This window comes from Equus caballus, chromosome 29 (genome assembly GCF_041296265.1).
Source record: "Equus caballus isolate H_3958 breed thoroughbred chromosome 29, TB-T2T, whole genome shotgun sequence".
NCBI lineage: Eukaryota > Metazoa > Chordata > Mammalia > Perissodactyla > Equidae > Equus > Equus caballus.
Window position 1 is genome coordinate 31,228,769 of NC_091712.1, and position 26,834 is coordinate 31,255,602.

The 26,834-nt window shown below is 46.2% G+C and overlaps 1 protein-coding gene and 1 long non-coding RNA gene across 3 annotated transcripts in view; one reads left to right on the forward strand and one right to left on the reverse strand.

Annotated features, from left to right (window-relative positions):
* FAM171A1 (family with sequence similarity 171 member A1) overlaps positions 1-26,834 on the forward strand; it is a 129,647-nt gene that overhangs the window by 84,445 nt on the left and 18,368 nt on the right. The window contains exons 4-5 of the mRNA XM_023632231.2: positions 11,347-11,505; positions 16,127-16,303. Of these exons, the coding sequence (XP_023487999.2) occupies positions 11,347-11,505; positions 16,127-16,303 (336 nt within the window). The remainder of the gene's footprint in view (positions 1-11,346; positions 11,506-16,126; positions 16,304-26,834) is intronic.
* On the reverse strand, positions 17,396-25,510 carry LOC138921442 (uncharacterized). 2 transcript variants are annotated; one of them, XR_011434013.1, is made up of 5 exons: positions 25,204-25,478; positions 25,010-25,084; positions 23,812-24,039; positions 23,042-23,207; positions 17,396-18,274 (listed from the first exon to the last, which is right to left on the reverse strand). It is a non-coding gene; the product is annotated as an uncharacterized lncRNA (long non-coding RNA). The 2 variants fall into 2 exon arrangements; XR_011434012.1 differs by lacking the exon at positions 17,396-18,274 and having other exon boundaries at positions 22,950-23,207; positions 25,204-25,510.

A 26,834-nucleotide genomic window follows, 5' to 3' on the forward strand; every position in this document is an offset into this window, starting at 1 on the left:
AGGGCTTTAATGCTCCCTAGACGCCGATTACTCCCAATTTCTTACCTCCAGCCCAGACTCTACACCTGTGATGGAGGCTCAGAGCTGGCTGCTGATTTGATGTCTCCACTTGGATGTCTGATGGGCATCTCAGACTTACGGTATATGTACCGAACTCTTGATGTTTTTGCCCTTCCATCTCAATAAATGATATAAAAACATAGACCTGAGTGCTCCCGCCAACACCCTGGGGGTTATCCTTGATTCTTCTCTGCTCGCGTCTAGTTCTCTGGCAGAGCCTCTTCTGTCCATCCATGTGGCCTCCTCATGAATCCAGGATGCCGCCATTTCCCCCAAGAGACCTGCAGGAGGTTTTAACTTGTTGTCCGATTCCTGCTCTTGCCAACCCCTCATCGAGACTTCACAAAGTAAAAGCTTTCGAGTTGCCTTGTTTCTGTTCTTCAGTGGTTTCCCCATTGTCCTTGGAATAAAAGCCCAGCTCCTTACACTCAGGGCTGGACAGTCCCCTGGCCCTGAGCCTCTGGTGGCAGCCGCAGTCATCTGGAAAGTAGCTGTTGGTAAGAAGGGACGGAGGTGGCAGTATTTTTAGGCACAGTTTCCCACAGAGCAGATTCCCTGCACCCCCTACCATACGTGACTTTTAGGCCCCACAGTTCTCATTGTCGACTTCCTCCTTCTCCTTCACAGTGCCTTTGACATCCGTTGCACCCACATGTGGATCCCTTCCCAGTCACTCTCACCCTTGGAGTGATGCTGACCTTAACGAGGTGTTTGTGACAAGAGCTCAAACTACAGCCCACAGCGTCCATTGCTATGGCCACACTTTACCCCATGGTAGCTGCCAGACCTCTTTCTCGCTGTCTGCTCTGCTCCTCACTGTCCCCCCACAAGCGCTGACCCTTAATTATCTCCTCTGGTGGCTCTGAGGGGGTTCGTGAAGGATCTCAGGATCTGTGTTAAACACCTTCTGTAAGTGGTCACCTTCTCCCCGTGGAGCCATTGTGTGTGACCTTCATCTCCCCTTCTTAGACTCCATGGGTCCAATCGAGCCACAGTGGGCCTGGCCCTCCTAGCCAGGTCATCTGGCAGTGATGCACCGTGCACACGTGCGTTCTTTTCTGCTGCCCACGTACTGCCCATTTGTGTTGCCATGGCCCCTGCACTTACTCAGCCCTGGTGAGTCTCGACTCAGACCACTGCAGTGGCCCCCAACTGGTGCGCTTGTCTCCAGTCTTGGAGTTAGGATTGGAGCTGGACTTGAGAAATTAATCAGACTTCCCGCCTCTTGTAGCTCCTCTCCAAAACATGTTGCACTAAACTGCCCGAGCGGCCTTCCTGGAGCAGAACTGTGGTTCCTTCACTCCCTTCAGTGGCTCTCCTTTGCCCGTAGACTAAAACCCAGTCTCCTTACGATGCAGTGCGCACTGGCCTGGTGATCTGGCGTCATCTTCCCTTGTCAGTGTTCTTCCCCTTCAGGTATTGTGTTCCAGCCTAACCGAATTTCTTTTTCTGTTTTCCGTCTGGGATATCCGCCCCATCTTCCAATCTGTCTTCAAGGCCTACTTGGACGTCAAGACCAGCTTCAAGGCCACATCCTCCAGGAGTCTTTTCTGTGTCTTCCCTGGAGATGTGAGTCATGCTGGTGCCTTGCCCTTCAACCTCAGCTGCCAAGGGGCTTAGATCATGTGACTCTCAACTCAGGGGTGACCAGTCCATAGTGTGGCCAGGGGCTGGGACCCACCTGGAAGAGCAAAGCTGAACCCGTCAGCTCTTCTTTTTCTTCCTTTTACTAGGATCCAACTAAGAAAAAGAGGTGAGAATCTCAGCTGAATGGTCATGAAGTACAGCTGGGTCTGTGACTGTGCCAGGCCACCTAGGAGCCCAAGTTAGAAGGGAACAGAAAGTATGAGTAAGAAAAGGGAGCCAGTGATGGCAGGTCAGAGAGAAGCAGACTGGGGAATAGTGGAGTCATGTCGATGGCATAGGATGCAAGTGAAATCCACAAACTCCTGCCGTGTCGTCCCAGAGCTGCCCTGAACCCAGAACCAGGCGCTCCTGTGCCTTCCATGCGCCCTGGCTCCTGTCTTTGGATTCCAGCACATCCCTGTCTCTCTTATGGCCCCTCGGGTCCTTATTAGTAACCAGAAGAGGTGCATTAAAACAGCTCTCCAGCTGGGGTCTGTATCTTTTTATGATACCTCCCTTTCTACGAAATTTGCTAGTGTACCTTCTCTCTCCAACTAAAATTTCAAAACCTGAAGGGCAAGGACTATGTCATTTTCACCTTAGCACACCCAAGGCCTGGTCCCACACCTGCCTTATGGTAGATACCCAATGAGCAATTCATTGAATGATTGACTAAACTAATACAAAAAGACAGTCCAAATCCCACCACTTTTTGCACTTCCCATATAGATTACTCACGCCATGGTCAATTATTTTCTTTGTTGTGGCTGCTAAGAAGAGAACAGTTCACACACACAATGCACATGCATACACGCAGAGAGAGTAACTGAATAGCTCTTTCTTCCTCTAAGGAGCAAGAAGCATGGTCATATTATAAGCCCAAGGATGTAAATCATCCAGGTAGTTTTTATTACAGCTAGTGTATCCAATCTATTATATCACTCCCTTCTGTATATAACCAGAAACTAGCTGAGATCCATTTCTCCCTTTCTAAAAAATCACTTGCATTCCAGCTTTTAAAAATTACAGAAATCTTGCTAATTTTGTAACTTCTCCTACTTCATGAGTTTAATAACTGTTAGTGGTACTCTTCCTTGTCTCAGGAGAGTTGAGGCATGGCACTGATAATGCTGGGTGATCTTGTTTCAGAGTTTTCTCACCAGTTGGAAGGAAAGCCATCTGGAGATAATTTTTGGTCTTTGCAGTTCTGTTCAATAAAACCAATATAACACTGCATTTATAAATGATACATTAAATTTTTATTCTCAAACCAGTCAAGTGTATGTGCATTAATTTTTTTCAAGTGGATTCAGAAGAGAAAAATAAATAAATTCTTGTCTGATCGGAAATGTAAGTACTGTAAGCCATTTGAATGTTGGTGTGTTGTTCAGATGTTGTAATATATGAAACTCTCCCGAGAAAAGGTAGATCCTATGATGACAGTTCAGTGATGAAGCTTAACATGTGTGTTGTCATAGTTTTGGGTGATGCCACTGGTTTCATGTGACACTAAAGTGAAAGATTTGAAAGAATGAAGGCCACGGGTGGGAGACGGAGACCAGGAGAGGAGGGGAAGGAGGCCATTGTTCTCGTTAGTTAGACGCTTAAGGCCTCAGTTGAAGTTTTTGTTTTGAAATATTTATAACTAAATAAAATAGAATCGACTCATGGTTAATGAGAATTTTCCTTGAAAAATGCAAATCCTGCCCACTTGTTTTCTTCCCTGTGGGTAGGGTGTGTATTTTCAATTCTGACCACATACAGCATAAAACTATTCTCTCATCAGATAGTGGGATTATTTAGAGTGCCATCAGACACACGAGGTGTACAGTAAATGCAAGTTTCCAATGGAACCAGCCTTAGCAGTCAACGATCCTTTCCATTTAAAATAAGGAAAGCAATCATGTTGCTGTTGTTGACATTGTTGTATAAAGAAAGTCTGGAACAGCCATATGGTAACAGCATGGCAAAGGGGAAGGGCCAGCTTAGTCATTGGTTAACTACTGAGATTCTTCCCGACATCGGCTGTATCTGAAAATGTGCTCGTTGTCCCAGAATGCTCGCAAATTGCTCTTAAACTTTTCAATAAGATGGTAAGACAGAACGCTTGTCAATTATTTTATAAGAATCATTCCTTTGAGAGTGTTTTGTACTTTGCTGAAGATTACATTCACACCAAAACCTTGTCGGAAGGAATTTGGTGGTGATTCCAAAGTTTACATCTCAAGATGAGGAATTATAAGGTATGGATGGTAATGCTGGAGTTCTTGGAATGTTGGGGACTAGACTGTGGCAGCCAGCCTGCGGCCCTGGCTCCCAAAGCACCTACCAGACCTTCTTGCTGTCTCTGGAGAAACGGGGCATTTTATTGACTAAGAACAACGTGACAGTAAATAGGAAGGTACCATAAAGATGCTCCAGGCCGCTCATGGCCGCACTGTCGTCAGACTAACGAGCACCAGCCAAGTCGGTAGTCTCCATCTTCTGCTGGGCCCCTCTGCTGTTTTCTTCCCTGTCCCCTAGATGGTCCTTTTTCTGTTCCCCAGGGCGCCTGCTGTAAGTTCTCCACTGCACCCTTCACACCCCACCCAACCTTCATGCCCTCCTCTTAGTAATGACCTTGCCAGCAGGGAAGGATGCCTCCAGTGGCCTTCTTCCTGCCCCTTTTCTAAGATGATGTTGTGATGTCCCTCCCTCTGGTTCCTCCCCCCCGGCCATGTGCCCCTTCCAGTCACACTCCATGCCATTCTTCATCTCTTCCTCTCCTGGCTCCCTCCATTTGTGCCAAGTCTTCCATCATTCTCTTCTAGTTCTTTCTCAGCTCGCAAAATTATGACATCTTTGCCATTCCAAGAGAAACCCTTCTTAATCCCTATTTCTCCTTCAAGTTCCAGTCTTCTCATTTCCTTTCCCTCCCAAACACTGGAGATGTTGCACGCAGCTTGCATGCCTTCAACTCCTTTTTCCATTGCCTCACGTGTCCTTCAGTTCTCCTGCTGAGTTCGACAGAGACCAAGTCGCCACCTCCTGCGGCCAGTCTCCGATCCTTGTCCTCTCTGGCTTCTCCCCAGCCGTGCAAACCTAGCCCTTCCTCCTTCTCACATCTCTCTCTTCCCCATCACTCTTGCCTCCCTTCCCTTATTCATTGCTTCTCAGTCTCCTTCCCAGGTTCTTACTTCCCTGCCTTTCTTGAATTCCAAAAATGGCTTTCAACTCCAGCCACCTCTTTTGTTTTGATCCCCTGGGCCACTGTCACTATTTGGAAGCTTATCATTTCTCGCTTGAACCTTTCGTAACAGCCTCCGGGCTGATCACTGTGCCTCTCTGCACCGACAGCTATCACCCCACCCACCCGCTATCAGAACTGGGTAAAAACAAACGTGATGATTTCATTTCCATGCCAGTAATCCCCGTCGACGCCCCTCTGCCGGCTTCCTCAAGTCCAGACTCCTGAGTGGGACACACCATCCCCTTCACAAGCCTCCTCCTCTGGCCCCAGGGCCCATGCAGGCTGCACTGATGCACAGGGAAGTCCTCAAGCTTCTCGCACATGCTTGACCTGCTTTCAGATGTGCTGTCTCTTCCCATCTCCCTCCACATGGCCTCAAGACACAGTTCACAGATATCCCCTCTGGAGTTACTTTTCTCCTGGGCAGGTGGTGGCTCTCTCTTGAAGTTCCTCCCGTACTTTTTAGCATAGCTGTCTTATTTTGGCACTTAAAACACTGTGATAATTAAGCCATTTCCATGACTACTTTCTCTACTCTTGAGTTCCAGGATGCAGAGCCTTTGTCCTTTTCCTCTCCACGTGCTCTGCACCTGTTACAAAGGAGACTTCTGGTACATGTCGCTGGGATCATTGTGAGGATGCTCACAGTATCTTGGGCAATGGTTCTCAGCCAGGGGCAGTTCTGCCCCCCAGGGACATTGGGTAATGTCTGGTGATGTTTTTGGTTGTCACAACTTGAGGCCTGCCACTGGCATCGAGTGGGTGGAGGCCAGGGATGCTGTTAGACATGGCCATGCCATGCCCAGGACAGCTCTCCTCCCCCAGCAAAGAATTACCTGGCCCAAAATGTTAAGAGGAACATTCCTGAGATTTGAGGAACCCTGGTCAGAATTAAGACAGACCATTATTGGGACATAGTGAGTTGCCCAGTATGGCTCATCTTTACATTTAATTCTATAAATATTGTTGAGCACCAACTGTCTACAGGACATGGTGTGATGTGTTTCACAGAATACCTGCTTTCAAGGAGCTTCCGTATAAAAGGGAGAAGAGGTGGAAAATTATTGCTTGTGCTGCACCTGTTGTGTACAGGAGGCACTGTTAGGCATCATGCGTGTGTGTTCTGATCTAGCATCACAATCACCGCATGATGAGACAAGCATGATCTGTACCCATTTTAAAGATAAAGAACCTGAAGCCCAAAGTCGGTCAACTAGAAGGTAGCAGAGGAAAGCTTTAAACATCGAGCTAAGTGGCTCCACCACCCATGTTCTCTTCTCAAGGCGTCTCTGATTAGGGAGTTGTGCAGATATACAGATAAACGTAACAGGCACAGAAGATCAGTGCTGTAAGAGAGATACAGAGAGAGCTTGAGGTGGGATCAAGAAAGGCTACCTAGAAGAGGGGGCATTTGAGCTGCATCTTGCATGGTGTGTAGGATATGCAAATAGAGATGATGGGGAGATGCTCAGACGTGGAAAAGAGCAGGAGAGCATACGCAGAAGCAGAGAGTCATGCAGACATTCAGAGCCGACTGGCAATAAGTACAGCCTCTCTTCTGAGGTGGGCTTGGTGTACGAAGAAGGGATACAGAGGTTAGAACTAAAAGAATTCATTTCTGCCTCTTACAAGCAGAATGACTTTGGGAAAATCACTTAACCTCTCTGGGCCTCAGTTTTCTCCCCCATAAAGAGAGGAGAGAGGTCTTCCTTCACAGGATTGTTGTAAATATTAAGTGAAATAATATGTATGTAAGAACTTTGTCAATTCTAAAGCTCTGAGCTGCACCTCTCACAGGACAGATGGGGTAGTAGTTTGAGGCTATATTGGCCTATAATTGTTGCCGCCGTTGTTAATTTGGTAAGTGGTGGAGCTCCAGTGAAGGCTTCTGGGCAGGGAAAGTGGAATTTTAGAACAATGTGTTGATAGATGAAAAAGAGTAAAGTGCAGCCCAGCGGCCGGTTAGGAGACTTTGCAATAGTTGAGAGAAGGAGTGATGTAGGTAATGCAAGGTGGAGGCAGAAAGGGAGGAAAAGATGCTGCTAGAAATGCTGATGAGGGAAGACTGGCCAGTCCTGGCACCTGAGCGAATGTGCAAAATAGGAGGAAGGGAAACTGATGATGACACCCTGGAATCAAACGTGGATGTTGGGGAGAATGGGGTTTTGTTAAGTGGGAGAGAAGGGAGATAATGTCTAAAGTCAGAGTGCCTGATGGGCATCCAAGTCGAGGTGTCTAGAAGGCAGAGGAAATGCAGACATGGAGCTTGGCAGAGAGTCCTGGGCTGGACAGGGAGGTCACAGCTGAGTGGAGGGGAGTCAATAAGGAGAGTCCGGAAACAGCAGAGGCACCTGAAGGCAGCCATTCAGGAGCTGTCGCATCCAGAGGTAGGAAGGAAAAAAGAGTACTTGCAGAGGAGAAAGGGGGCTGACCCTGGAGAGAGCAGAATGCAAGACCACAAATGCCAAGCAGGAGGGCATCCTGGGCGGGGGCGGTGAACACTGTGGACCATTGTGATGAGATCTGCGAGGATGAAGGCTGAGACGTGGTCACGGGATTTGCAGATTCTGCACTTGCCAGTTAACATTTCCGAGGGCAGCGTGTGTTGTGGGTAAAAAGCCACGTCTCGGGGGGTTGGGTGGAAGGAGAGAAAGGCATTCGCTTATGGGAATGACAGAGTTAAAGTGATGTTTTCTTGTTATTTTTCTAGATGAGGAAGAAAACGAGTCTATTTGTTGGTTGGGGAGGAAAAGCCTGTAGAGAAAGATTATTGGCGAAGGCAAGAAGAGTTGCTTGAGCCGAGTCTTGCAATAAGATAAGCAAACGTTAGGGTGCTTGGGTTGACCTTGGAGGAGAGCAGAGATAGAAGAGACGGAAGAGGGAAGAAAGAGTTTAAAGTGTAGGGAGAGGAAGTGGTGGCCCCAGTGTTTTCAGTCGAGTAGGGTCTGAGCATTTTGGGGATGGCGCTGGAGCCCTGAGTTTGAAAAGAACAGAGAAATTTGAAGCAGCTGCTTTGCGGAATGTGGGAGAGAGGCATCTAGAGGGGACCAACAGACGTGTCCACGCCATCCTCCCATCCCCACCAATCACGTCCCTTTCTGAAATGTGTGGCAATTCAGCATCTTTAGTACATGAAGATAGGCTTCATGTACCCAGAACATGACCGCTCCCCCACTCTCACATACACCCACGTTAGATATTATTTACACTGTGGCTTAGAATAGCTTCGACCCTTACACTCCTCTGATGTTTCTTTGGTCATCTCAGCAGGCAGAGGTGTTACCTGTGCTCAGTGCATGTTTGGTCCCTCAGCAGACAGGTATCCTCGTCATGCTGTCACAGCGTGTGTCACATCAGTTGGGTAGGCCTCATCCCCTTCTAGTAAACCTGCCATGGCATTGCCCGCTGCCCCCCACCCCCCACCCACCAGCCATCGCAGGTAGACCCCAGTTGTCTGGCCAGGGACCAAGTTCTCCTGCACAAAAAGGGAAGAGAAGCAGCAGGGGGAGAGAGAGGGCAGGGGCGGGGAGGGAAGAGATGCATCTCCCACTGAAATGCACTATGTGCTAGAAATAAGAGAAGGTGAGAGAGACAGACAAATTTGCAGACACAGAGGCAGGATGAGATGCCTTGTGGCCCCTGAGAGCTGGGGCGCCATCTTGGTCTGTCATCCCCAGGTCCAAGACCGGTCCCCAGGAGGCCTGGCCGGGCTGCTATCCTTGGGTTCACTACAAGTTCCCCTTCACCTTTCACAGCCTCCCTTCTCCCTTGGTCAAGTCTGAGTAGGTCTCTGTTCCTTAGAGCCAAAGATCACAGAGATCCCAACTTTCCCATCCCACAGGGCGCTGCTCCGAAGGCCTGGAAGGGCACACGTATCCTGCCCTGTTCAGGAGTAACCAGCCTGGGCTCTGCTTTCTGCCTTCAATGTGCAAGGACAACTGTCACCCTTCAGACACGCCATCTTTTCCTTCGTATTAGCACGTTCGTTGTTTCCGCACCATGTGAAACCAGGCCCCACGCGGGAGCCTGTAACTGAAGAACTTCAGTGGCATTGTTTAGACTGAAGAACGGGAAAAATGGAAATAAAATCTCAGAAAGTTCACTGTTGGGCCGGCCCAGTGGTGTCGTGGTTAAGTTCACGCGTCCTGCTTCTACGGCCCAGGGTTTGTGGATTCATATCCTGGGTCGGGACCTACACACCACTCATCAGCCATACTGTGGTGGCATCCCACATAAAAAATAGAGGTCGATTGGCACAGATGTTAGCTCAGGGCCAATCTTCCTCACAAAAAAATAAAAATAAAAAAAAAGAAAGTTCACTGTTGTTGGAAAAAAATAGGAGCAATGAATGTTGTTATGGAGTTGGGGTGAGGAGACGACAAAGAAAAGGTTGACTTTGACTTTCTATCTTTGAGGGTAGAATGGAAAAGGAGACCAAAAGAAGCAAACAGCATGTGTGGGGAGAGGCGGGAGGAATCAGGCTAGGGGAGCACGCTGCCCCTAGCCAGGCACGGAGCTCCTGGGAGCACGGGGTGTGTGAACTCTGCAGGCTGAGGGGGTGGCAGGAGGAAGACATCAGCATTCTGTGCAGTCACAAGAAGAGAAGGCCAGACTAAGGAGAGCTGGGAGTTAAAAGATACAGATCTGTGGATGCTAGTCCACTTGTTTTAGGGATAAACACAGGACACTGATGGTCTGGAAGGATGGGAGTGGCCAGGTAGTTTCAGTGGAGGTGAGCAGAGTTAGAGAGGACGGCCATGACTTTGGGCACCTGACTCCCATGGGCCCTGAAGCTGGGCCTGTGTTTCGTGGAGTAGAGAACCAGTCATTTGAGATCTCTAATAGTGATTTTTAGGAGGTAGGGCATCGTGACTCTCTACCACCTCGGTTGGATGAGGTCAAGCCAGCCTCCCCCAGACTCAACTCTGTGTTGGCGGTCAGTCCACTGGGCTTCCATGGCCTCACCTATAGGAAGAGAGATGTGGGCTACTTGATCCTTTGAGCTCTAAAACTGTCTTATTCCAGAACAATTCTAGATAGGCGTATTCCCCCTTAAAAGTTTCTGATCCCGGGTTAAAAGAAACCCTGGAGCCAGCCCGGTGGTATAGCAGTTAAGATCACACGGTTCCGCTTCAGTGGCCCAGGGTTTGCTGGTTCGGATCCCGGGTGCAGACCTACGCACTGCTTGTCAGGCCATGCTGTGGCAGGTGTCCCACATATAAAGTAGAGGAACACAGGCACAGATGTTAGCTCAGGGCCAGTCTTCCTCTGCAAAAAAGAAGAGGATTGGTGGCAGATGTTAGCTCAGGGCCAATCTTCCTGAAAAAACAAAACAAAGCAAAACAAAAACCCTGGAGTAGGTATAAAGACTATCAACTCTGCACAGGGCTGTTGTGCCCAGACAGCCATGGATGGGGAGAAGGAGCCCCCAGCGGACCACAGGGAAAACGTGGTCTGCCTCAAGCCTGGCTTAGGAGATGCCGTGACCAGAACATCAGGGCAGACCATCACTTTAGAGGAAACACTTTAGTTTAATAGGGAGAAAAGTGTACTTTCGTTGGTCCCATTTCTGTTCATTTTTGTCTGTTTTTGCTGGGTTTGTGCAAAAAGGACTTAGCACCTTCACGTCTTGTGACTGTCGCCACAGCCTTAGGTAAAAACAGGCTCAGGTTTTACAATCAAAGCAACATCTGGAGCAAAGTGAAACTGTGGATGACGCCACCCGGTAACTGTGCCATGGGGCCCATCAGCTCAGAAGTCCCTCTGCACGGAGGAGTTGAGGTGGGCAAGAGAGCATCACTTCACATCAGCCTCAGGGTCTCAACAGAAAATTGGCGACATAGTATGTCACGAATAGGATGCACCCGCCAGAAGAGACTGGGTGCCAGTGGCAGCTTCCACAGAAAGAAGAGAGTTCATTACTGTCGGGCTCTCGTTTGTAATTCTTGTCCAGCCTGCGCCTTATTCTCCTTGCTCTGCTTCCATGTGGTCTGTGGACTTAAACCAGGGCTTACGGACGCGTTTGTTACAGTATCAAAGGGTATCTCTTGCCTTGTTTGTGTAAAACATTAATTGTCGTCTACTTGTTTCCCTCACGTGGACTTTCTTTCCCAAAATGTTGCCCCTTTTTCATAGGCAAATGCCGTGCAGTGAAAAGACCACTCACAAATAGAACTTGGAAAGCTTTTTGTTAAAAACCTAAATAACATCCTGTGTCAAAACAAAGGCGACAATGGGCTATTATTTCTATCCTCATAATAGCATGTTGTCACATCTCTGTGTCCTGCTGGAATGGGGGCTGGGAGGAGATGGGGGCAGGAGTGGGGGTGGGGGAGGCACGCCGAAACCTTGGAGAAGCACTTCCTGGTTTTGCATTTTCTAAAAACAGAAACTGCTCCTGCTGGAGGTAACTCCGAGGTTGGTTTCTGCAGGTGCCCGGCCGCAGCCCCGCGTTCATTTCCAGAGGAGAGCCCTGAGGCTGCCCGAGAACACGAGTTACAGTGACCTGACGGCTTTTCTCACCGCCGCCAGCTCCCCCGCGGAGGTGGACAGCTTTCCTTATCTGCGAGGCTCAGATGGAAATGGAACAGGTAATGTGAGTCTCTGCCCTGTGCCCCAGAGAAGCAGAGGCTTCTGTGTTTGAATCTTTCCATGTGGCTGGATGTGTTGGTACCAAATGAGAGAGCTGGACTGAAGTTGCAGAAGGGGGTTCTTTCCTCCAAGTTCAGGTGCCTCGAAAGGGTTTTTTTTTAAGGAATTCAGTCTGCACCGCTGCTGAGCTGAATTTTAGTGAATTTGTCTCTTTGAGCCTTTCTGCTAGTGCCAACTGCCTTAAGCACCTGCTCTGAGCTCTCCTTAGGGGAGCTACATATATTCAATTCAGAAAAGTTCTTATAAGTGAAATTGTATTAAGAGTGTAAGATCGGAGTTCAAGCGTTTCTGTGCCTCTGTCCTCAGCCTGGTCCCACTTGCCCCAGAACGTGTGTTTGGTGGAGCAGCCTTCCCAGCTGCCCTCGCCGAGATGCGCTGCCCCACCCACCCACGTGTCACGGCTGGGAGGGCAGGGGTGGCACTGGGTCTGATTCCAAGATAGCAAACTGGGGCCGCCCACCCCACCGGCACACGGAGCATGCAGGATGGGGGCTTCTGCTCTCTACGTCTGTGTCCATCCTGCATTTTCTCACGTTTTTCCTTGCTCTGATCTCTCTCTCTGCCTTCCACTCAGCAAAGAGTGGTCAGCCTTTGAAGTTGAGTTTGAATCCTCTCCTGGCAGACCTCTGGGTCAGCTCGGTCATTATCACCCTATTCTGGCATGACACACATTGCTCAAAGGTCAGAGAAACTAAAAGCCACCAGCCAGAAGATATATAATAATTCCTTATCAGGAAAGACTGGAGACATGCGCCTTCTGCCTCTGTTCACGTCCAACAGCGCACTTCATCCGGGTGCTCCACGCTAACGTGGCCCCTGGTCCCTCTGGTGAATGGACAGTGGGATTCTGAAGTTCTGAAGCACTTACATGTCTCCCCTCCTCTTTTCCCTGACACTGTAGACTAGTCACAACATACACGTGAAATCCAGAGGCTGTTCTGGGTTCACTTCTGCTAGGTGGGTAAGTTATTGCATGTCCCAGGGACACTTTGATTGAATTTCACCTAATTGTCCAGTATTTTACGTAAACTGATCATTCCGAAAAAGCTTTGAAACCTGAAACACCTGATCTGTTTTGCAGAATGTTGATCCATGTCTGGTTATGGATCAGGGTGACCTGGTGACCTGTCATTTGCTTTTCTTCTCTCTGTGGTACCTGTTTTCAGAAGTGTTTCTTCTTCCTTTAGTTTTTGTGTGATGATGATGCGATTAATATGCCACTCGTTGACCATCGGACAGATGCATGGGAGACATCGTAATTAAACATTATTGGGGAAAAAATATTGGCTTTTAGTTGATATGTACTAGCCTGGGAGAAAAGCACTGTGGTGGGGAAACATGGTAAATGACAATCTGAGACCATCAGGAAATCTCCATCTAGTCTCCCCAACAAAATGGTGCACCACCATGGAAGTCTAACTTGGAGGAACAACCTCGTTCCTCAGAGCTCGTTAATCTTTCTGTGCCCCACTTCCAAGAGCTCTTGAATAAATTATGAAACCCGAGACGATGGAGAAGAGAACACAAAGACATAGGACTATTGATTTTAGAGGACTTTGTTTTATTTTCAAATCACTCTCTTATTTCAGATGGAAGAGGTAAGGTCTTTGGAAAGTTACATTCAACTTCTTTTCCACTGAAGTAACGGATAAGTTGACCTAGGGAGAATCAGACCTTCTTTGAGTGCTGCCAGGCAAGGTGGCCACCCAGAGGTGCGTTCGCTGGAACCCACGAGGCCGTGGGGGCGTGGCTTCCGTTCCACACCCCAAGTTCTCATCGGCTAGGTATCTGTCCCGAGTTCCGCTTTGTGCACAGCTTCTCTCCTGCCCCCCACAGATGTTTGCCTCTTGTTTTATAAGGTGCACCCTAAGCTGAGAGCCTGGACCACATGGACCTGTGTGAGATGACAGGTCGTAATTGGAGTTCAAGGATGCTGAACAGAGGCCTCAGATGTGATTGGAAAGTGCTCCGAAGGCTGGTTTCCTTGGAGTGTCCTAAGAGGAGTAGTGTCCGGTTTAGAGGGAGCCTCCAGAGTTGTAAATAGAGGGCCACGTGGAGCATTGGCTGCTTCCTCACTTGCTCGTTCCTGTCCACCCCATGGTTTCCTGGCCTCACGTGGGACAGCCTTCTCACATACACAGGCCAGGGACGCGGTGCCTTCACAGCGTCACACTCTCCCTCTGGTTGCTAAGGAAGCAGAGAACGGTTCTATGATATTTTCTAGGAGTTTTCAAGGAATTACTTCTCCTAGAAACTCCAGGAAGACAGAGGAATCTGTAAAATGACTAAAGTGAGAAATTTCCCTGCAGTCCAGAAGAGTCGGTAGTAGAATACAAAGCCGAACAGAATCCTGGATGCGATCTGAGCAAAACCCTCCCATTACGAGGGACGAGTCAGAGGCCTCCTAGCGTGGTCCAGCGGGGCTGCCCCCTCATCCTGCTGCTTTTGCTTGACACCTGTCTTTATTCAGACATCCTGGGAGCCAGGTAACATCAAGAGGGAACAGGCAGGAGAGGCCTCCTTCTGTCTAGAACTCAGCATTTTGTGTGGAGGTACAGTCTCATAACAAGGACTGGAAGGAAAACGATTTAGCCCTTCCAAGCATGACTCATTCCAGAATAAAGAAAGTGGGAGGGTAGAGGGAGAGTCATTTGGAAGCATGGAGGAGGAGCAGGCACTCAGTGGAACACTGAGAAGGGAAAGAGGCCTCAAGAAAGCAGATATAATTGCCTGCAGTGTCTTCAGACAGAACTTTTAAAAGAACGTTACATCTCATGTTCTAAGCTAAGGCATATTGCTTTAAATTAATATACTTTTTTCTGCAATGCTGTGCTTACTTCTGGATGTTTATATCTGAGTCTGTTTCTTTCTGGAGACTTACAGGAAAGCATCTAGTCCAACCTAGATAAGGTTGCAGACAAGAAAAACAGACCCCAGAGGAGTGAAGTCACTTGCCCGAGTATGTGTAAGCAGTTAGTGGCAGATCTCGTCTTCCTGGGCCAGGATGTGCAAGATAATAGGAAGGGAGAATAGAAAGATGATGAGTGGGGACAATGGAGATGCCGTTTCTAGGAATCAAGAGGCAGAGTTAAGTGGGAGGAAAGGATGGATGATGAGTCTGGAGTGCTTCTCTGTTCCACCCGCTGCCTCCCTGTTCAGACATCCTGCTTCAGGTTTGATGAAAGAAGCAGTGTTACCTAACTGAAAACATGACCTCTAAGTTGTTTATACCAAGTCTAATAATTTCTCTGTAGTTTTAAGTTGTATCTCATCAAGAGAGTCTAACAGAACCTAGAGAGGTACATTGTGGACCTGGCTTTGCTCCCGTGTCACCTTTGGGCAACTGGCACATTTAGGTGTCCATCCGCAAGATATTTTGGCCAGAAATATGCTACATTCTGAGTTTTGGTTTTCTTTACCCTAAAACGAAATAGTCGGACTAAAAGATTTCAGGACTCGAATCTGTGATTTCAACATGGACCTTTTGATGAAATTCCAATCTTCATGCCTTTCCTTTCATTGAAAAACAGAGATGGGTACAAATGATAAAAGGCAGTGCTATCATTAGCTGCATTTGCTCTGAAGGGTTTAGCTCTAACTTGTTGAAACTTATTCCCTAGATTTGCTTAAATGTTTAAATTTAGTCCTAGATGGAGATTTCCATTAGCTCAGGTAGTTGATGGGTGAGTAAGTAAGTAGCTTAACAAGAAATCCTATAGATTGTGTTCTAATGTAGCTTAAATTTTTTTATCACTGTGTTTTCGTCGTTGTGTTCAAGCAAGGATTTAAAATTATGATGGAATACATTTTGTGGTATTATATTTCACTGGAGAAAAATCTTTCTAAAATGGATTGCTTAAGCATATAAATATAATATCGCTCTCCTAAGCATTCCCTAATTTATCTGTAAAGTAGACAGTCATTAAAGCATTGGCTTAGATAAAAGGCCTCTAATGTAGAATAATTGGTATATTAAATTCCTTTTAAACAGATCAAAGTAACAGTGGCAACTAAAATAATTCATAAATATTTCAAGTCCAACTTTTCAATCGTGTACCTCTAGTAGAAGTACGTTAATATTTTGAAGCCCTCCTTGAAGAAATTCACCTTTCTTTTTTTTTAAGCAGTCTCTAATTTAAAGCATTTGTTTCATTATGGTGATGGGCCAAGAAATTAACACATGCACGGGGCTCACTCTGTATAGGAGTCCATTTCGAGGATTTCCGCATGCCGTTTGGAGGCCCTTTGTGAAAGCACAGTAGTTAGAATTGGCAAACCTGAGCTTGGATCCCAACCCCGCCTCACACTGGAGTATGCCCTTAGGCAGCTCCCATTACTGCCCTTTCTGAGCATCAGTTTCTTTGTGTGTGAAATGGGGATTTTACTAGCTTAGAAGGTCGTGGTGAGGACTGTGTGTTTAAAGTGCTTTATCCAGCCCCTGGCATATAAGAGGTACAGTACTCAGTCAATGGTAACTGTTACCATTTTCTTGCAAACGGTTTCCCCAGCCCCACCTAAGTCCCTTGTGTGCAAGTGATGGAGAATGCTTCTTGCTTGCAGGAAACGGCACCAGGTATGACCTGACCCCGGTCACAGCTGTCAGCGTCCACTTGCTCAGCAGTGATGGAACCCCGGTGCTGGTGGATGGTCCCATTTATGTCACCGTGCCCCTGGCCACACAGAGCAGTCTGAGGCACAATGCCTATGTCGCAGCGTGGCGGTTTGACCAGAAGCTGGGTAAGCAAGACTAATGTGCTGGCGATCGACTAACAGATGACTTCTTTACTGTTGAATTTTCCTTTCAAGAAGCCTGTGCAGGTCTGTCTTCTGTGAAATTACTAAATGCTGCCGAGGTTTCTGGTGGGTAAAGCTTACTCCGCTGTGCCATTCAGGCACGCTCTTTGGAGTTACTTTTTTTTTTCCTTGCACGTTTAAGCTAATTTACTTGAAAAGAATCTTAAAAGGTTATTAGAGCTAAAATGGACTCTCCTAATCTTAATCCTTTTATTCTTTAGAATGAATATATGATCTCTCTTAGGCGTGTGGTTTTCTTTTGCTGTTTTCTGAGAAAGGAACAACATGGCCAACATTGTACAAAAAAAGAAAATAAAAATTACCCATAGTCCCACCACCTAGAGAAAATCACTAATAATATTTTGGATTATATCCTTCTGGTCATTTTACTCTGCAAGTATGTATTAGCTATCTAGTGCTGTGTAACAAATTGCCCTAAAACTGAGCAGCTTTAGGCAACGAGGAACGTCTGTTGTCTCTCTGTTTGGGAGGGTCAGGAATCCAGGCACAGCCTCACTGGGTGGTCTGGCTCAGGGTCTCCAGCAAGGGTGCAGTCGGGCTGTTGGCCAGGGCTCTGCTCGTCTCCAGGTTCAGCCGGGGCTGGTGAGCACGCCTCGGTCCTACTCACACGGCTCTAGGAGGCCACAGCTCCCTGCTGGCTGTTGGCCAGAGGCCTCAGCTCCTTGCCACATGGGCCTCTCCACGGGGCTGCTCACAACCTGGCAGCTTGTTTCCCCTGGAGCAAGTGATCCAAGAGAAAATAAAAAATAAACTGAAAATACAAAAGCCCAAGTGGGCAAAATGAAAGTCACGGTCTTTTATAACCTAACGTCCAAGTGGCACACCATCACTTCTTTCCATTTGCTGTGGTCACAGAGCCCAGCACTGGTACAGTGTGGGGAGGAATCGCACAGGTGTGTGAATACCAGGCAATCATCAGGGCCTTCCACAAAATATATATTTAACAGAAATGGGATTATATGCTATGCACTGTTCTATAACTTGCTTTTAAAAATCATTCATATATCATGAACGTCTTTCCATAGCATTAACTCTTATTAACCACAATGTCAATATTAATGAGTGCAAAGGATTCCATTCTTTGGATAGGTCATGATTCAGTTGCTCAGTCAGTCCCCTACAATTAGGAAAACAGTACTGTGCTCACCAATGCTATGATAAATATCTTTGTAGCTAAATCTTTATACACGGCCATGATTATTTCCTGAGGATAAAATTTTAGAAGTGGAATTGCTGAGCTAAAAATGTTCAAAAGTCTAAAGCTTTTAACACGTATTTCCAAATCATCCCCTGGGACATTTTAGAGTTGACACTCATAATAATAACATGGGAGCACACGCCCGTGCTTAGGATTCTGAAGGCACATTGGGTCCTGCATCCCTTTGGTTCCGAGTTCCGTGAAAGTCCAGTCTGAAAATACCGGTTTTCAAAGGACCCAATTCAGAATTTTAAACTGTTAGGCCATGCATAAAGATTATTCAGAGATTTTTGATATCAAATGTGTTTTCAAAGAGACCTAATTCTTTGAGTAGTCAAATTACAGTTCTAGGAATTTATATTTGGAAATAAATACCTGTAGGGATTTCCGGGGTTTGTGAGGTTTTTGTTTTGTTTGATTTTCCAAATAATTTCTAAGAGACTCCAGAATTATTTGTGTGGAATTCACTGATGTGATCAGATGTACTGCGCTTGGCGATGCGAGCTGGCTCGTGCTGTGGCATTAACATACCCCACGCTGAGTAGATGGGCACTTGATTGCTGGGTGTGTTCTCTACGACTCGGTGGTTTCCTGAGACGTTGTGGTCCTGGTCAGGACAGAGGGAGCCCTGGTCTCCCAGGAGAAAGCAGCTTGAGAGCATGTGACTGAGAGTGTCTCTGAAGAACGCGGGAATTCTGAAGGGAGGAGAGGACGTGGATAAAGAAGCATGGAGACAAAGTAGAAAGGAGAAGGGAGAAGCTTAAACCTGGGTCTGCAACTTGTACAACTGTAAGTCCCACCTTGGGCAAATCGCTCGTACCTGTTTTCTCTTGTGTACAAGACATGCACTTGCTGAGTCTCCTGTTCTTTTCATTATTCTTCCTCTCTCTGTTGGCCCTCCTGACTGGCCCCAAACACACCCGGATCAGTGCTCCGGAAATGGCAGCATAGCATGTGGTTAAGAGCAGGGACTCTGGGGCCACACTGGATTGAAATTCCAGCTCTGCTATCCAGAGGCTGTGTAGCCTTGGCCAAGTTACATAACCTCTCTGTGCCATAGTTTTTTCAGCTGTGAAATGGAGGATATTGTTGTTCTGAACAGTGTATTTCTCTGGAGAAACAGAACCAATAGTGTGTGTGTGTGTGTGTGTGTGTGTGTAGAGAAAGAGAGAGAGAGAGAGATTTAAGGAATTGGCTTATGCAGTTGTGGAGGCTGGCAAGTCCAAAGTCTACAGGGCAGGCCAGCAGGCTGGAGACCCAGAGAAGAGCTGATGTTGCAGTTTGAGTCCAACGGCAGTCTGCTGGCAGAATTTCCTCTTCCTTGGGGGAGGTCAGCCTTTTTCTTAAGGCCATCAACTGATTAGATGAGGCCCACCCACATTAGGCAGGGTCATCTGCTTTACTCAGGCTACTGATTTAAATGTTAATCTCATCTTAAAAATATCTTCACAGCAACATGCAGACGTGTTTGACCAAATATCTGAGGACCACGGCCTAGCCAGGTTGACGCATAAAATTAACCACCCCAAGGAGTAAACAAATTAATATTTGTCAGAAGCTAAGTGCAGTGCCTGGCACAAACCAGTACACCCTAAGAGTCTATTAATTCAACAAAGGTCTCCCCGTTTCTGTAGGTTTTCCCAGACTGTGCCATCCAAACCACTTTCCCAGCTTCCCCTTAGCCTGGACTTCTTGAAGGGTTATTCTCCATGTGCTGCTTCTATTTCTCGACCCACTGCAGTGCTGTTTCTGCCTCCCACTCTCCCGAAACAAACGTCGCTAAGTTCACCAGCGGCTGCGTGATGGTGAAACGGGCGACCTCCTCATCCTCTTCCGTGTCTTTGCAGCCTTTGATGGTTTTCCTTCCTCTGTAGAGTGCCCTCCTTCCGTGGCTCTCTGACTCAGTGTCCCCCTGGGTCCTCCTGTCTGCCCGTCCTTGGCTCTGCCCTCTGCCAGCTCCTGACTTACTTTACGTGCAGTGTCGGGGGCATCTGTCCCCCTCCCACGCTCCCACAGCTGCCTGTGCACCCGAGTCTCATTCTCTGATGTATGTCTGACTGTCTGTTAGACATCTGCTTCCGGATGTTCTCCCGGAAACTCCAGTCCAACGGGCCTAAAACCGAGACTCCTCGACAGCCCTCACCCCAACCTCTCAACCTGTTCAGTTCTGTGTTTCCTCTCGTGGCTGAGGGTATCGTCTACCGGGCCGCTGAAGCAGGAAACTCAGTTATCCCCAGTTTCTTCTTTTGCTTCACCTCCCCACCGCAGCCGTTTCTGCTCCCCTGCAAAGCTGTGTTGATGGCAGGTCAGCATTTCTCAAACTCACCCTCTCCACTCCTTTCCTGTGTTCCCTCTGGCTCAGTTCAGACTCTTCCCTCTTTTGTGGACAATTCCAGCAGCTGACTGCCTGCCGCCTCTCCTTCCCTCCACTAGGTCTTCGGTGTTGCTGCCTGGACTGTCTTTCAAAACCACAGACCGCTTTCCCACGTGAGAATGCCTCAGGGCCACGCGTCGTGAGGCAGTCTACACTCTGCACGGCACACAGGTCTCCTCAGAGCTGGCCCCTGCCTCTCTCTCCGCCTCGTTTGCAGCCACTGTCTCCTGCACACCCTCTGTTGCTGCCACACCACATCGTTTACCCTTCCCTGGACGTCTCCCTCGTAGCTTCTCACACTGTGTAGCAGGACCTCTCCTTTCAAATCCTCTCTCCGTCCCCCGAACAGTCATTTAGCCCCTCCTGGGCCCATCGTACATATTGCAGGGGTACTAAAAGGATGTGAGGACTTGGCCGTGCATATCTTTGCATATTGAACAAGAACAGTTAATACTCAAGAACAATTCCTGGCACAGGCTAGATGCCGAGCTGAAATGCTTGTTGAATGACTGAATCAGATAAGGATCATTTAGATGTTTTAACAGTCAGGGTCGTTTAAGATATTATAATATAACGTTTGTACTTAAGGTGACTATATACATAGAATGTCCCTTTACATATCTGCGTATATGTACGTTTAATAAGAGGATGAGGCTTTGAGCTCTTGTTTGGAGAGAACAATTATACTGGATTTTCTCCATCCTGGAGCTTCCGTCCCTACTGCTGTCACTCCTCCCCTTCTTCCCGCCTCCTCTTTTTTGAAGGAGTGTGTTGGAATATGGATGGATAGGGCTGGGAGTATGAAAGGTTATATTTCTAATACGATGAAGCTTTCTCCAGGATTCGTGCACATGTATGTCATCACAATATGGCGCAGGGCTACAGAAGCAGCATCCTTGCTCTCCTTCGTTTATTTTGTCTACAGCTCACCAACAACAAAATTTATTTAAAAAAAATTTTTGATGTATGTGGCAGGCTGAGTAATGGCCCCCTAAATATCGCCACATCCTAATGCCCTGGACCCTGGGAATATTACCTTACGTGGTAAAGGGACTCTGCAGATGTGATGAAGTTAAGAATCTAGAGATGAGGAAATTCTCCTGGATTATCCAGATGGGCCCACTGCATTCACAGTGGTCCTTACAAGAGGGACGCGGGAGGAGTCAGAAGCAGAGGAGATGCCCATGTGATGTCAGAAGCAGAGACTGGAGTGATGCACTTAGAAAATGGAGGAAGGCCGCAAGCCAAGGACTGCAGGCAGCCACTCAAAGCTGAAAAGGGCAAGAGAACAGATTCTCCCTCCAGAGCCTCCAGAAGGAACCGGCCCTGCCGACACCTTGACTTTCGCCCACTGACGCTAATTTTGGACTTTGGACCTCCAGAACAGTAAGAGAATAAATCTGTGTTGTTTTAAGCCCCGAAGTTTGTGGCAATTTATTACAGTAATAGGAAATGAATACAATATAGAAAACCTCTCCAACAGAAGTTATCCAGTTCTCTGTTTCCTCTCTGAAAAGAATCCATAGGGCATTGAGCCTTTTCCATTGGGAATCTTCACTGTGGAATGGATCTACTTCCATTTCAATGGTCTTTTTAATTTAGCATCTACTGTCAAAAATGTAACTGTCAGGGGCCGGCCCAGTGGTGCAGCGGTTAAGTTCACACGTTAAGTTCACACGTTCCTTCACACATTTCTTCGCACGTTTGGCTTTGGTGGCCAATTCGGATCCTGGGTGGGGACATGGCACCGCTTGGCACACCATGCTGTGGTAGGAGTCCCACATATAAAGTAGAGGAAGATGGACACGGATGTTAGCTCAGGGCCAGTCTTCCTCAGCAAAAAGAGGAGGATTGCAGCAGATGTTAGCTCAGGGCTAATCTTCCTCAAAATAAAAAGAAAAAGTAACTGCCAGATTCCTGGTTATAACAGATTGTATGTGTACAGAGAAAAGCCAGCATTTGGATAGACATTCAAAAATAATCAAATGACTTAAAATATGTTTTGTGAAAGCTTTATCTTTAAGATTGGATGGACATTTTAAAGAAACCGTATGTTCTTTAATTTCTTAAACTCACTGGAAACCTACGTACTTCATAAGGGTTTCTTTTTTTTTTACTATTATTATATTTAATCAATAATATTATTATTTAAGTAGAAAATTAAATTATTTCAGTTAAGTGAAAAGCTCTAAGACAGTATCATCAGAGCAGGGAAACAAAAGTAGGAACACATGTTAAACATATAACACTGTTTACTAATTAGCTGCTATTTACGATTGATTCGAATATGATAATCACTTCAAAGCAGTTTAACACTTTAAATTATCTACTTTTGGGTTAAATCAAAGTACTTGCAATTCCAAAGTGTTGAACTGCCGGAAAGAGCAATTTGTGACTCCATTAAGAATTTTTCACCTAAATCAGGGTTGGCAAACTACGGCCTGAACGCTGAGAATGGTTTTTACGTTTTTAAATGGTTGAAGAAAGAATCAAAAGAAGAAAAGTATCTCACGACACATGAAAATTATACGAAATTCAAAGGTGGAGTGTCCCTAAATAAAGTTTTGTTGGATGCTATGAACTGAATGTTTGTATCCCTCCCCCCCCGCCAAAATTCCCGTGTGGAAATCCTACCCGCCAGTGTCATGGTATTAGGAGGTGTGGCCTTTGGAGGTGACGGGGCCATAAGGGCTCTGGGGTTAATGCCCTTATGAAAGGGGCCCCAGAGAGCTCCCTTGCCCCTTCCACATCCGTGAACCAAGAAGTGAGCCCTCACCGGACACTGGATTTCTTCGCACCTTGATCTTGGATTTTCCAGCCTCCAGAACTGTGAGAAATAAATTTCTGCTGTTTATAAGCCACCCAGTCTAGGTTATTTTGTTATCACAGCCAGAACGGACTACGACATTGGAACACACCCACGCCCATTTGTTTTGTATCATCGATGAGTGTTTCTGTGCTACACCGGCGGAGTTGAGAAATTACAACAGAGACTGTATGCCCCAAACTGAAAATATTTACTATCTGGCCTATTACAGGAAGATTTTGTGATCCTGATCTAAAATGGCTTCAAAGGGGAAGCTCTTACCATTCTAGTGTGAGAAGGCAAGTGTATTCTGCACTCTGCAGGGCCAGCCAGGGGCCGAATCAGTCACAGTCCGTCTTGCTGTCATCCGGGGAGCCCTCGGGCACTTGGCCGGGAGTCACAATTGATGCTCAGGTGATAGCACTTGTTAAGGGCAGGATTGCAAACTCTGTAAAGAAAGGTGAAACTCTCTTTTAGTTCCAGGACTTCTATTTGAAAGATAAAACCACATTTTAATGATACTTTGAATACTTTTCATCCATGACTGCTGGAAACTGAAAGGTTCCTCTCAGGAGAGAGCCTTCGAGGTGCTCCGTTTCAGACACCATTAGAAGGGGCTCAGCATTTGATGCTGCTGTTTACCACGGTTGTCTCTCTCTCTCTCTCTTTTTAATGGCTGCAAGTGTCTCTTCATTTTTTCTTTAGGAACAGGTGAGGAATTTCCCATTATAAAAATTAGCATCTCTGTATTTCAACCCACATGGTCACAGAAGGATGACCTACAAGGGTAACATTCTTAGAACATGAGTAAAGCAGGGTTTGTTTAGTATGTTAGAACAGTATGAATTGGCTACTTGTTATGTATGCTTTCAGTAAAGATGATTTTTTTTTAAAAGCGCAACTTGCATATACTAGAATAGAAACTTGTGCTGCGTTTACATGTCGTGCTGAAACTATCGTGTTAAAATCCCACTTGATTTATGGTGCCAGGGAGGACTCTGTTTAGGGAGTGTAAGCCTTTTCCTTTGAGGAATTAGCAGATTTCTTTTTACCTTACGGTCTTCTAATGATGCTGTCTCTTCTGAAAAGTAGTACGGTGCCAGTGCCTGTGTCCCAGGTGTCAAGGTGTGTCTGAGAGGATGAGATTAAGTAGATGTACACACCTTCCTATCAATCATGTGCAGGGGGCCTGGCTGACCTTTGAAAGAAGCGATTCTCCATCCCTAGTCTGGCAAATGAAGTTCCGTTGGTCCTGGTGAATGCATCTTAGCTGAGGCTTTCTAGAAATAAGAGACGATCATGTCAGCTCACTTTTACAGGCATTTACTCCCTTTAGCCTGTAACTGGGACAGCAGATGGCTGGCCGATATTCCGGGTTGTCAGCCTGCGATCTGACTTGTTGCCCTGGGGAATGGTCACTTGCAAACAAGGAAACCAGGTCAGTGGTTTGAATTTAAAGTGACTGACTGACATTGAGTGGCAAAGAAATCAAGACTTGAGATTCTGTATTTGGTAAGTTTCTGCTGTTGAACAATAACTTATATCGTTCCTTGACTTGAATACTCTCATTCTAATGAGATGACTGAAATAAAAGCGTATTCTGAGTGAAGCTACATTGTAGAATCCAGTTTTAACTGCCTTCCTAAAACACAGCCTGCAGAGTGTGTGTGGGTTGCTATAGAAATGGTGGTTACTGAACCAGCTTCTTGTCATGTATGGTGCATATGTATACCCACTCATAATGGCCCGTAGTAGATTTGTCTCCGCTTCCGAGGTTGAACATTGCTGCTGATGCTGTGCTCATTGATCTGGTCCTTTTTGGGTAAGTCATGGCCAGCCTGCCCTTGAACGTGGAGCTTGATTTAAAATAGAGATCTAAGATTTTGTTCCATTTCATTGTTTTTTGTGGGGAGGAAGCGGTGGGAGTTCTTAAAGCACTAAATTATGTTTGTAACTTTAAGAAAATGAAAATAATAATATTATTAGCCTATCTTTTTCTCTATACGTTATCAGCCACATGTCCAGATGGAAGGTGACATATTGGAATACTGAGGTGGAGTGATTGAATGAACTATATTACATTCTGTGGGGAAAAGTTAGAAGAAAAGAAGGGAATTCATTTCTCTAACAATTAAGTATGTATTTATATATGTGATATTAATTTTAGAACCACATGCATCATCTTTAATTTTTTCAAAAAGAACAGACTCAGTGGTTAAGGGTCTTCAACAAGGAAGGAAGCAGACTTACCTATCTAGTGTCCTGTCAGTATATCCTTAAGAAAGATGTTATCTGAAATTGGTCTTCTCGCAGTGAAAGCTGTTTCTGAGAAACAAAGAAATAACTCTCAGGAAAAGAGTCTCTACTTTCTCAGATGTCAAAATTGCCTAGAAAAGTGAATGGGGCTTCTATTAGCTATGTAGGAGGAAAAGAAGGTAATTTACCTGCAAAGAAAGCTGATGGAAGTGATGTAACAGAAAGAAAAGAACACCAAAGGCATAGACTTAATTTGGGTAAATGATGACAGTCCTTGAAAACTTTATCTTGCCAGAGATCTTGGCTGCCAGGTGGCCAACAGACTGTGATTTGTTTTTGCGACACAGATCTGTGTCTTTCTGCCACTATGGACCATTTAGCATCACAGTTGCGATGTTCCGCTCCTGTTGTCTGAGTGGAGTGGAGGAGGGCCCGGAACACACGCGTTGCCCATGGGGAGAATGAAGGCAGAGTGATCTCAGAACATGGACATTTGTTTTTCGATGTCGCCTAGCAACTCAAAAAACAATCTTGTAATATCAGTCCATTCCTAAGAATTGGTAAACCCTTTGTGTTGTAGCCCCCTCCAAAAATGAGCATTTTCAGTGAATAAAACCATCTCGTTCGCTCTATCGTAGTTGTGGTTCAGGGCCACTTTTGTTTTGAAACGCTATTCTTGGAGACTTAATTTTGCTGAAGTGTCATTTTATATAGAGCTAGAACTTCCCATGCTGGAGTTTAACTGAAACAATTTTTGGCAGGCTTTACAAATGACTGCTGCCCACTTTGTGGTCTTGAGTATATAGATCAATATGTTCCTCCCGAAAGAGAATGTGTCTTATGTTACAGTGAACTCTTAAGCACTTCTGGAGGATTCACTTTGCGGATTATCTGTGGCAAGTTTGTATCCTCCTGCTGGCTTCTCCCATCACCTAGAAGCCTCTGTACCCTCTTGCTTTGCTGCCACTTGGCCTGGATTTTAAGCACCGCATCTAACATGCTCCTTCTAATATCAGCCTGGGTGAAAAATAATTAGAAAGATAAAGCTGCCATAATTTATTTCAAAACCAAATACAGTCGTCTCTCTGTATCTGCGGGGGGTTGGTTCCAGGACCCGCTGGGGTACCAGAATCCTTGGATGCTCACGTCCCTTTCTATAAAATGGTGTAATATTTGCATCTAACCTATACACATCCTCCCCTATACTTTAAATCATCTCTAGATGACTTATAATACCTAATACAATGTAAATGCTATGTAAGTAGTTGTTACACTGTACTGTTTAGGGAATAAAGACAAGAAAATAAAATCTGTGCATGTTCAGTACAGACCCAACCATCACAGGCCTTTTGATCCCCAGTTGCTTGAATCCATGGATGCAAACCCATGGATACAGACAGCCAACTATATTTTTTAAATGTCTTGTTTTCAGTTACCTCCACTGAAATAGGTAATTAAAAGGTAAAAATATTTTTGATAGATTTGAATATTGCACTGGATGCTATACAGCCAATAATAGGAGTGTGTGGAATATAGGTGGCATGTTGCCCAGCAACTGAGACAGCTTGGACTTGTATCCTGGCTCCTCCTCAAGTTACTAGTTGTGTGATCTTGAGCAAGTCCTTTAGCCTCTCAGGGCCTCAGTTTTCTCATCTATAAAATGGGAATAATAATAGTCATCGTCCCTACGTCAGAGAATTGTTGTAAATGGAGAGCACTTGCAGCAGTGCAAGGGGCTCTGTAAATGTTAGCCATCGTTATTATAATCATCACCGCCCATGTTTAGTTTGTGCATTTTTGGTGGAGCATGATATAAGAG